The 12,423-nt window shown below is 43.7% G+C and overlaps 1 protein-coding gene across 2 annotated transcripts in view; it reads right to left on the bottom strand.

Moving 5' to 3' along the window:
* Positions 1–12,423, bottom strand: part of inpp5a (inositol polyphosphate-5-phosphatase A) — a 215,933-nt gene that overhangs the window by 40,512 nt on the left and 162,998 nt on the right. For both annotated transcript variants that reach the window (XM_079690298.1, XM_079690297.1), the window contains exon 9: positions 5,600–5,684. In XM_079690298.1, the coding sequence (XP_079546424.1) occupies positions 5,600–5,684 (85 nt within the window). The remainder of the gene's footprint in view (positions 1–5,599; positions 5,685–12,423) is intronic.

Below are 12,423 nucleotides of genomic sequence, written 5' to 3'. Positions count from 1 at the left end.
CTGATTCTCCAAACAAAATCTTCAAAACCATTCCTTGCCGCTTTCCCATTTTATCAGCACCGATGCAAAGCGTGATCAAGCCAAAGCCTGATCACACCCATGGGAGAGGAGCGAGGAGTGGACCACCTCCAGGCTGCTCAGCCCTAGCATTAGTCTCCACGTGGCTGTGTCCTTTGTGTGCCAGTCAAAGGGCCGCTGAATGAGGGTCAATTGAAACCAATTCCCTCTGTCGGACACAATTAATGGGGTTGCCCGGCCCGGGGTGGGGGGTGGGGGCACGCGGGCGGACGCAGCCCTTTGGTTACTGATCCTGCCGCACAAGCATGCCTGGAATTTGCCACCTGGAATTCGCCCTGTGACAATAACAAACCCACCCCCTTCCAAACCCACCTCCTTTTCTGTACACACATGGATACATCCCAGAATACCACCCTGTCCCAAACACCCACCCACAAGGCATGATGGGTGACAGGGGAGTGGCTAGTGGTTGTCCACAGTCTAGTCACCCACAATGGAGCAGAGACAGAGAAGAAGAGGAGTGGTGTAGCGTGCAGCTGTAGAGAAATGTACTGCAGCATTTTCTGATCCACTGACTCTCAAAGTGGGGCCTAGTGATCCCCTTGGCTGCTCAAATCCTGGTGTTCAACAAATCAAAAAGGAGTTTAAAATTGCAATTATTTCATCCACTCATGGCGGCAAAAGTCTATTCATCTGCATAGCTTTTTTTAGGTCCTTTCCTATTGATTGAAAGTGGAGAGAGAATAGAAGAAAGGCAAGAAAATGAGACAGCGCGAATGAGACCGGCCTCTGTGTCCGAATCAATCTCCAGATAAGTATGGACGATCGATTCCCCGGCAGCCCATCTACAGTTAAGCACTTCAGTGGATGTGCACTAATTGTCCTGTTGACATTAATTGTCATTAAAGGGCTTAAAACGGCCTCCCGGCTGTGAGTTACATCCTGCGCTAAGGTTGCAACCGGTTGCAACCCATTTGTTTATTGGTGACATCACAGCTCTCCCTACCGCTCACACTGAGGTCACAGTTAGATCAGACAGGTGGAGCAGGATGGTTTCATTTGGAGCATCCAACCACGCACACTGAAAACACTGAAACGTTGACTTTAATTATGAATGTATAAAGTCAACAGATTTCACATAACTGAATTAGGTTAGTAATAATACGTTTAAATACAAAATATTAGGTTTGACTTATTATTATTGCTATCAACTAACCTAATACAGTTATGTGAAATGTGTTGACGTAATACATTTCATTAGTTTCAGTTTCTTTAGTGCACTTCACACGGATGATATCATCAAGGCGTTTTGTTGTCCCCATTAACTGGTCGGCAGGTTCGAGGAACCCTCATTAAGCTGGAGGGAACATACCTAGGTGTGTGTGTGTGTGTGTGTGCACCTCTAACTTCCTGAGGGGAAGTGTAAAAGGCCCCCCTGCATTGCCGTCAAACCCCTTTAACCAGGGGAATCAATCAGTTTCATTTGGCCTTACAAATTGGTTTGTGTGTGTGTGTGTGTGTGTGTGTGTGTGTGTGTGTGTGTGTGTGTGTGTGTGTGTGTGTGTGTGTGTGTGTGTGTGTGTGTGTGTGTGTGTGTGTGTGTGTGTGTGTGTGTGTGTGTGTGTGTGTGTGTGTGTGTATTCGCCCTGGATGTGAATGTGTGTGTGAATGGGGGCCAAGGTGCATAAGAAAGGAGCTGTGTGGAGGGGGGGACAGAGATGGACACACACCGATGCAAGCCTAACACATCCCTGGAAAAGGGGTCACGACCCCTGCTGCGCTCAAACAGTATTTCAGAGTGGTAGACATGGGGGGGGGGGGTGCTTACCTACCACAGAGCAGAAAAGACACGACAGGAAACATGAGGAGAGAGTTATCTAGATTAGCTACACAGGATAAACACGGACAAGCTCCAAATCATCTCATCTGACCCTCTGATTGGATGCTGTCCTCTCAGCCTAATGCATCCATGTCTGCCTGAACTAGCTCTGAAACACACACATCTGATCCATCTGAACGATTGAGAATATGACTTTCTCTATCAACGTTAAGATAGACAAAACTGACAATAACAGGTGCAACATGTCTGCAGCAATCCCCTTATGTTATGAATCTAATAAAAGGAACATTCATCTTTTTTGTAATGTATCTATTTGTCCCCTTTTCTATTCCTTGTGTGCAGATATCTCACTGTAACTAACTGTAACATGTACAGCTCTGGAAAAATGTCAGAGACCACTCCAAATCTCTACATGTATGGCAGCCATTCCATTCCAGTGTCTGTTGAATTCCAACAGAGAGAAATGTTGTCAGTAGTTTATAGAATCAAATAAAAATATGTTAATTTGACTTAAAACCATACCTGTAAATAGTAAAAACCAGAGAAACTGACAATACTGCAGTGTTTTCTTCATTTTTTCCAGAGCTTTATGTGAAGCCATAATTCTGTTATCGTATTCTGTTGCTTTTACCTAATATTTAACAAATTGTACGGTGTCCTTGGTGGTCATGAAAGGCACCTTAAATAAAATGTATTATTATTACCATTATTATTATCTCTTCCTCTAGATACTTTATGACCTTTTTCATAGCTATCCTTTCAAAATGAAAAGAAACAGCCTATAAATTAAAGTAAGGCTAAAATATACAAATAACTATTTTTTGTATTGAACCTGGCTATACAAGTTAACCGTATGTTTTGATAATTAATTACTCATGGCTTGTAAATCCCTCTGTATTGTATGTGGATTTAAAGGGCCCATGTCATGGCCATTTCAACTGATCATAATTCCATTGTTGAGGTCTACTAGAATATATTTACATTGTTCAATGTTCCAAACTCACATTGGTTTCTCATACAGCATCTCTGTATAGTATGTGTATTCACTCTGTCCTAAACGGCTTGTTGGAGCTCCTGCCCCCCCCTCCCTATGAGCCCAATGTGCTCTGATTGGACAGCTCACCCACTCTGTTCTGATTAGTCCACCAACGTTACAGCGGAACATCAGTGATTATGTGTTACAATGGCGTTAGCAAACAGAACATGACACCAGTAATGACAAACAGATGAGAATGCTGCGTGGGGTCTGGGTGCCGTGTTGGCTGGACGTTGTGTGGCTCGCTGCTGTGAGGAGCGAACAGTGTGAGCTCTATTACTGGTGTCGTTTCCTGGTTGCTGCGTGGGGTCTGCGAGACAGCGAGACATCGCAAAACTCAGCCTGAGCACCATGGAAGGGGGGGGGGGGTGCTGAGGGGGCACCTACAGTGTAAGCGTGCCACAGTTTCGTCGCTGCGAGGCTCCACTAGCACCCCCCCCCCAGCGCGTCACAGTTTCGCCATTGAGAGTGTGTGTGTGTGTGTGTGTGTGTGTGTGTGTGTGTGTGTGTGTGTGTGTGTGTGTGTGTGTGTGTGTGTGTGTGTGTGTGTGTGTGTGTGTGTGTGTGTGTGTGTGTGTGTGTGTGTGTGTAGCGCCACTGATTTGTCCATTTGGACCAATGAGTCCATTTGGGTATGGTCACGTCAATGTAACCAGGAAGAAAAAGAGAAATGTCCAACGAGGCATTCTGGGGCAGCATAGACAGGTATTTTCTGTGTTAGTTTTACTCGCTACAGGGTGTGTTTTGAGGGTTTCTGACTGCAGACCGTTTACATGCAGAACAAGCTACATAACACACAACCTTTAACAATGCATTTTGAAAAAGAAACAGATCTTTCTCATAAAACCAAGTAACTTCTTTTAAAATGTTCTGGTTCGGTAATGACAAACATGGGTGTAACATGTCAAACAGCTGCAAACCGATTTGTTTCAATATAAATTAAAGGAACATCAATCATTTGAATGTGTCTATTTTGTGTGTTAAAATATCTCACTGTAACCTATTAGCATTTCCTTTGTTTCCCTCTTCATCTCTTCCTCTCTGTATAAAGGTATTTCATGGCCTTTTTCAGAGCTATCCTATCAAAATGAAAAGAAAAAGGCTTTAAACTAACTAAATAAAAGTAAGGCTTGAAGGTCATATTTTAGGTAGAACATTTCTTTTTACATTAAAGCTGCTTTAAAAGTTAACCAATATGTTTTTTGTTCTTTACTTATTGCTTCTAAATCCATGTGTTGTCCATGGATGTAACAGAAACAGATCTTTATTAGAAAACCAAGTAACCTTTTCAAAAGTATTTTTATCTATTTTAATGTGTACAACAGTGTCAATGTGGCAATACAAACAGCCTTCATGCCCTCACTGTGCAGACAGTGTGTGCCAGGTGACGTTAGAGTGCAGGAGTTGACTCCTGAATGGCCTCAGTGTTTGCACATCTGCTGTTTACGATGCTTTACTCTGGTTAATTAGCTCCAATGCAACACGCATTCACATGATCATGAGTGAGTTAATGTGATTAACAATTACTGATCCAAAATCAAATCTGCTGCACAAACTTTGAGGCCCTCAATCAATGACCCCACAGCTGACAGGGATTTACTGCTCCCCTAGTGGCCGGATGACTCAACTACAGATGGTTTTCTTCTTCTGCACCACACAGAGGGAAGTCATTCCTAATGCTGCGTTCTATTTTTACTGGGAAGTCGGAGTATCTCAGTTTCAACTGTCAACGCCCCGAGGCCAGAATCCCTACTTGGAAACTCTGAGATACCTCGCTATACCCGAGTCTCCACTTATGAAAATTATGAGATCACTTTGATAATATAACATTTTAAACTCTTCTGTATTATTTGTATCAAATTAAATCAACTGTACATATGGCGCAGCTCATCTTCTATCTGTGGATATGTTGCTACGATTCACAAAATAAAAAATAAAGCGTAGTTATCAACCGGCAATGCTAACAATGGCTACCCTGAGGCTACTGCTAAAGCTGTAAACAAGGCAAACATTCATGGCAACGTTCCAACAACCTGGGTGTGAGGTCAATACCAGATCCAACCTCCGACTCCCAATGTAAATGGAACGCTGCATTAGATATTTGAGCAAAACCTGTCCCTTCAGAAAGCCCCCCTTCCTCTTCCTCTCTCCTCTGAAGGGTTGGAATAAACAATGCCCACACCTTGAACAGGCCCACTGATTCCACAGCCATTGTTCTGGAGAGGATCGGCCAACAAGTGGCTCTCCCACTCTGTTATTACCGGACACCACTGTCTGCGCTGGGTCTTTATGACTGTTATGCCACCACCACCACCCCCCCATCTCCTCTTGTGAATGACAGCGCTACCTTGGCTTTCACTGGCCTCATTTGCACCAAGAACAGGAGAGGAGGAGAAGGACTAAAGAGGAGGGGAGCAGGAGAGGAAGAGCAGTGAATGGCACCATAACATAACAATGCACTTGGGGGCCAGGTTGGCAAACACAGCTGGGCCAGCAACAGTGAAGCGTTTAATGAGTCATAACTCTAAAGAGACAGTGGGCTACTAAAACCACTTTTACTAGATTGCAGTCCCTCTCTTATACCCACACATTACTATGAGTTTCATAGCTTAACCACATGTGTATATTAGCATAGCGTTGTGCAGAAATGTCCCCATATCGAACAGATTGTCTGTATACGATGAAACAGAGGGTGTAACACTCACCTCAATGACCTGTTTGGAGTCTAGCCTGAAGTTAAAGTCCCCGAACACGAAATATGGCAGCCTCTCATGCCGCTGGTCCGTGATCCTGAAACACATTACAACATTGTAGTCAGTTTTATACGGCCATAATCACAATCATCTTTAATAAGACTTCAAATTCTAACAACCACCATCTTGACAAGAATGAAACGACTTGTTGAGGTTTTTTGAAGCCTTCATTTGATAACTCCCCTGACCTCAGGGTAGTTAGTTCATGAAGGCCACAGCACCACCTGGTGGTGAGGACACTCCAATAGGAAGACCTGGGTCAGTCTGTAAGACTTCATGTGAAGCTTTTTGACATCCTTTGTGGTATGACATCATCTTTGGCACATCAGTTACAGGGCATTTATGATTCACCACAGGAAGGATGTAATAAAGTAAGGGACAAATAGAGAACATTAAAGAAAGCATGTCATCTGAGAGGAACAGCTGGGGCCTATGATGATGAATGAAACTGCTCGTATGTCATGATTGAGATAGAAAGCTGACAGACGTCCCAAATATTGTATCCATAATAATCATTTTTTAAATGAAGTTACAATCTGAACCTCATACGTGATTTATATCCTTTGACACCATCCTTTTGGATGAAGAAAAACTACCCAAAATAAACTTTGGGTAACCAGTCCCTTATTGTAAAAAAAGACTTAAACCGGGGAGACACACCAAAAGACACACAGGCCGAATTCAAAACCGGGTCAAAGCCCCAGTACACAGGCCCCCAGCCCAATTGAGCTGTAAAGCAAAACACTTTTAACAGGGAAAGAAACAATGATTTATTTACAACTATTTGCATTCAGGAAATGCAATTTCCAACTTTACAAATACGTGAAGGAAGACAGCATCTTTCAAAGGGATTTGAGAAAACAGTTCCAACAGTTCATTCTCAGCTGACACCACAATTAAATCAATAAATCCTGATCATTTCCTTTGATGATTTGCTTTGATGGCAAACAAAATTCACTTTATGAAATTGATCAAAGGGAGAGTGAAGCAGAGAAGAAACCTGAGGATATTTTCCATGTTGTTCCTGTACCCATCCGTGACAGCTGCCGGCTGAGATGTGTTGGGGGGGGGTCCTTCAAACAGACTCTGAAGGACCGCGTCCACGCAGGCTGCCCCAGGCTCTGCTTCACTAGCAGTGCTCCTTATGGGACTTTTGATTTTTGATGCCTCTTAAGGGTGTTTTAATCTGGCATGTTTTACTGTCTCCTGTCTTGTGAATGTTGTTAATGTACTGTATGCATTGCTTTTTAAACCTTGGTATAGTGTCAGAGAATTTAGATCATCTGTGTCATGGACGACTTCCAAAACTCGGGAACCTCGTGAGCATCCCAGTGCTTTAAAAAAAAAAAGAACGCACCTAAGTGACATATAATTAACTCCTATGCCTCATCACCTACTTAAAAGTGGCTTTTCTACAGAGCGCAGATAGGAAATTAAGGTGGACGCAGCGTCTTGTGTAATTAATGACTCAGGATGCTTGGCTCGCTATCTCCACTAAACGCGCTGATAAATCTCACCGTGGACTTCCCAGGCCCAGATAACAATATATTTATGAGGCCGTAAAGAGAGAAGGAGCCTCCTCTTAGTGGTGGGTCTGGGCTTTGGCCGGCTGTCGTAAAGCACGGACCCTTCTTCTGGGGGCAGAGAGAGGGAATGGCAGGGAGGCGAAAGTGACTGAAGTAAAGAGGCGGGGAACGCAGCTATTATATTAAATGGAGTAATTCGGACATTATATTAAAGAGAAACCTGTCTTTCAGCAGAACAGGGTCAACACAAAGACAGGACTAGTATTCAGGACGTCCTGTCCAAAATGACAGATAACATGTTTCATTGTTATAATTAATATGATTATTCATTTACAGGACTGTTCTAGCATTAAGATGAACAGTAGAAAGAGTATAGTAAAGTAGAAGGATAGGATAAATAATTTGATATGATAATATTTTATTTTTGAAGAATATGGATCCTTAGTTGCCTTCTTGTAGTTGCAATATGGGCTGCAACCGACAAAATATATAATAATAATATAATGCTCTTGTTTATAAGCTATTTGGTTATGACCATTTTTCCGTCTCACTGCCATTTATACCTTATATCATTTATTTTTGCAAGAATTGAATGATAGAATATCCAAAGATTCTCAATGACTGACCAAAAAAAAATCAAACATCAATGCTTGACAGGTCACCAATAGATGATTCAAATAATCATCTTTCAATGGGAAAGGCAAAGGGACTTCTTAAAAAGCTCAAAAGTAACCAACAAGTAACCAAAGGGCCAAAAACAAATGAGATGCTCTGGTTGTGTAAGAGAAATGTTTGTAACAGTCGCACAAGTGTTGTAGGTGTGTGCACAAACACTTGTTGACATCTGAAACAGACTCACTGTGTGTGGCTGTGGCTAATTTATACACTCAACCTGTGACTGATGTCATTAATGACCTCACATCCTGGTGCTAAGAGACTCGGCTCTATTCAAACAGGGTTAGTGGTCAGTTTGTCCTATTGGCTCCGATGGAGGGCAGTAAAATGGCTGTACACAGCGTCAGGGCAGTTGTTATAGGCGTGAGAACTCTTGTCTCCCTTGTGCTCTTAGAGAATGTACCACTTCTGCTGCTGTGAGGGACGAGTTTAAGCAGAAGAGAATGTAAATAGATAAATAATAAACTCTGTTTCACATGTAATCTGTATGATCATACAAATAACAAATGCAAATGTATGTATGAAGGGAATGAAGACAGAAAAGCAACTAGAGAATGCAATTCCGAAGTAATGTCATTATCGATCTGCATCATTTGATGTTCAAACAGCATTGTAAAATGTGGAAGAAGAAGGCAATCAATAAAGGCAGCAGGATTTGTACAGATGATGGACATATGCCTCTCAGCATTCACACCAAATGAGAAAGTGTTTGTGTCCCACAGCCTGGGGGTCTTCCTCCTCTCTGTCCTGTAGCTTTATCCCGCTAACAGCCATGTCTAATACCCACAGCCCGGCTGTTTTGTCTGCTGCTCCAAGGTATCAGCCACAGGTCAGAAAGTAACACTCTGTTTACACGATCATTTCCTAAAGCACTCATGGTGACCCGCTGGTGTGAAAGTTGACTTTTTTCTTGGCCTTTGTGGGGGGGAAACGAAGAATTGCAACATTAGCTACAGCTACTGGGCGTGAAAAGAGCCTGAGGGTGGGGGGTCCCGAGCTTGGGGGGCCTCTTGAGCTGACCCTCACCCTCAGCGGGGGCCCCATTAGCCTCGTCATCACAGTTCATTCATGGAAACTGTAACAGTGTCAGTGACATTCTCCCACAAAGACGCACTCCTTTACACAGTCTATAAACATGCTTCTCCGGGCCAATTCATCGCGCAGTGACACCCTGAAAGAGGCTCTTCACAAGGCCCGTTCTCACTGAGGCTTGGGCAGGGGCCTTCTTCAGGCCTTCCTAGGGGCCACACAAAGGCTGGGGTCAGACGCTAATTTATAACATGGCCCCCGACTCTGCTCCCAGGCTCCTTTAACCACCAGCACAATGCAACCACAGCACATTCTCTGATTGTTATTGGAAAGCTCTCACACACAGTTATGATGCCGCCAAAGGGAACAAATGCGCAAATAAACTGTGCAAGAAAATATTGAAATGCTCCACGATAAGGACAACATCTTATTCTCAGAGATATCACTAGTACCATAAAGCCAAATCAATCTTTCTCCTTCACCCCAGCCTCCATCCCTCACCGGTTCCTCACCAGATTACACGCTGTGATTGACAGCTAAACTGAGCCATAATAGACACTCTATATGAGATTATGAGGGTGCAACGGGGGGCCATGTCACGATTATATTGACAAGATGACTTACCATAAGTTGTCCGCTCAGATTGGACTTTGCACACAATAGCAGGGCCGAGCGCAGTCATCTATTTTAAGTAAATGTTGAGATTTTGGGAGAATGTTAACATTGTGAAGAATGTGCTGGCTGACGTCTTTCTGAATAGGACAGGGGTGGCCCCTGACAGGACCTTTGACTCTGCGGGACTGCCTTCCCCTCGTCACCCTGTTAGCTCCTCAGTAACGCCCATCCCTCCAAGAACACCATGCAGGGGAGATGGGTGCTGAGGGGGTGCGAGGATGCTGCTGCGGTCACACAGAGGTTACTGAATAAGTCAGGTCGAGCCAACAGAACTGTCGAAAAACAGACTCATGATGAGGAAGACACATTTAGTAGGTGGAGCCAACTGAGTAGAAATGTGAGGAGCTGTGCTCTGTGGCAAAACGTCACTGCGCTGGCACTGCCGTTGTGTTTCTATGTAGAGCGGTGCCGCCCAACAAAACAGAACTGTACTCTTGGCAATGCGCAGCACTCAACATTGTCGAAGAGCGCTGCTCTCAAACGACTCTCACATTGTTTGCTGCTAACCATTTAGATGCAAAACCAATTAGATTGCAGCTGTGCTAAGTTATGTAAGCTAGCAGGGAATGAAAACGTAACTGGCTGTTTTCTCCACAAAGCTCTAAGCCTCATGTAGCACATTTCTGGCACTGGACAAAAGACCACCTGTGTAACTGGACTGGATTACCAGCATTGAGCATCTGTCCTGGACACCAGGAGGGCCCACTAAGGTACAAAATCAACTTGGTCCTTATTATGTATTTCTATCTTCGTACCTTGTGGTACAGTAAGGTCCCAATAACACCGATACACAACACAACAGGTGCAGCCATTACAACCTGTTGGGACAAATGTGTCAAGAAAAGCAGTGTGGCGCGAATCTCTGTGTGCAACCAGGAAATCCAAAGTGATTAACAGGAAAAAGATGTTGCAAAAACTAAAATTGGACTGATAGTTTGATATGAGTTACATCATAGTACAGTTAGGCCACACTATTGCCGCATCAACGATCAAGCTTTAAAGAGCAACCTCCAGGTTAAAGACACCTGTGAATAAATGTGTAGGAAAATGATGAATACACTAGATTTTCAAAAAAATATACAGAAATATACACTACTGTGACATCTGGCGTCGTTTTTGTAAGAAATGTTCACTTCCGCATAAAAAAGCCTCGGCACGTGACCTCCCGCGTGTGACGTAACACGGGGGACACAAGGGGGAGAGCGGCCGGTGTAACGTATTAATAAACATGGATCCCAATGCTAGTTTCGACACAGAAGACACAGAAGAAGTTGAACATGAATATTCGAATGCATATGACGGACCACAACCTTATAATTATGAGCCTGCTAGGCGTCCAAGAGACCAGGAGCAGCCAAGGATTAGAAGAAATAACGGCCGAAATTGAGCTGTGGTATGAGGAGAACCAGTGGAGAACTGGGCAGCTATCTTGGTGAGTGACCGGCTTTAGCTACAGAATGTTAGCTAACGTCACATCACAACATTGTGAAGTTAGCTATCATATATCAGGCTATAACTAAAGTAGCATTGATAATATAGTAACGTTACTGGCAGGACTGTTGATACTGATCCATAACAGAAACTAATGCACAAGTATCAGCCGTATCTCGCGTTACCTAATGCAACTCCACACTACGGTGCTGTGTACCGGAGGAGAGACGCGAGATACGGCTGATACTTGACGATCTGGCGGAGAAAGGTTGTGGAGCCTCCGTTGATATGTCGTTGTAAATGGCTTGATGGAAAGCAGGTGTGTAGTCGGGGAGGGTGCACAGCTGCTTGCAGCAGGTGAGTAGAGGTTGAGCCGGGAGCCAGGAGTGACAGCCACCACGCACACACAAACAACACAGACAGGGGGAAACAAACAAACACAAAGGAGACGGCTGGAGCAGTACAGCCACCACAGCGTTACCTAATGCAACTCCACACTATGTCTTACGGTGCCGTGTACCGGAGGGGAGCGAGAGAGAGAGAGCAGCGAAGGGGGGGGGGAGAGAGAAGTAATACGGTTTCCTGATAAAGCTGTGGAGAGTATGTGCTGCAGGGAGGTGGACGCACAACGCACCCAGGAACGAACGCTAGCTCCGGTCCTTTTTACTGTGGACTCGATGTCCTGACAGGCTGGAATTTGTGCAACCTGCACAAAAACAATACTGCACCATGATTACAAATGGTGAAATACAATGTAAAACTACCGAAAAATACCAGCTCCTTAAAACACAACCGCTCTACTCAACGCAACTCTACTATACCCGCGGTCAGAGAGCGGAGATGTGTCCCCTGTGTGATGTAATATGACGCGTTTTACGTATGACCTTAAAAAAAAGCCGTTTTTAAGAGCAGAGCTCAAAATTTCTCCTTTCCCTCTGAATTCCTGCCCTTATGTCTCGTAAAACATATCAAATCCTGCATTCACTTTTTTAATTGTAATTTTCAAGCAAGTTTAAGCATAAATGTAGAAAAAATAAAAACCTGCAAGATGCTCTTTAACAATAAATTAAATATTATTCTATTAAGGAAAGACGTTCCAAAACTAATTACACACACTTTGATTCCGGGAGCAATTTGGGTTTAGGTAGCTTTCCAAAGGACACTTCAACATGTTGACTGTACGGGCTGGGAATCGGACCACTGACCCTCTGACAGGAAGGAGCCCATCCACCCCCTCAGCCACAGCTGCCCTTCATCATATAATACAATGTAACCTGAATAAAAACAGCATAACGTTTTAAAATATTGAAGCCTATTGCATCATTTGATTGGCTGGACAAGTTTGGAATTGCGAAAATACGCATTCAGCAGTAAACATTAAATATTTGAACATAGCATTTGTAGCGACTTGTCTCAGTGTGATCGGGCCGTAAACTCACT

This window comes from Notothenia rossii (assembly GCF_949606895.1).
Source record: "Notothenia rossii genome assembly, chromosome: 6".
Lineage (NCBI taxonomy): Eukaryota > Metazoa > Chordata > Actinopteri > Perciformes > Nototheniidae > Notothenia > Notothenia rossii.
The sequence above is the reverse complement of the archived record's forward strand: the minus strand, read 5'-3'. Positions and strand labels throughout refer to the sequence as shown.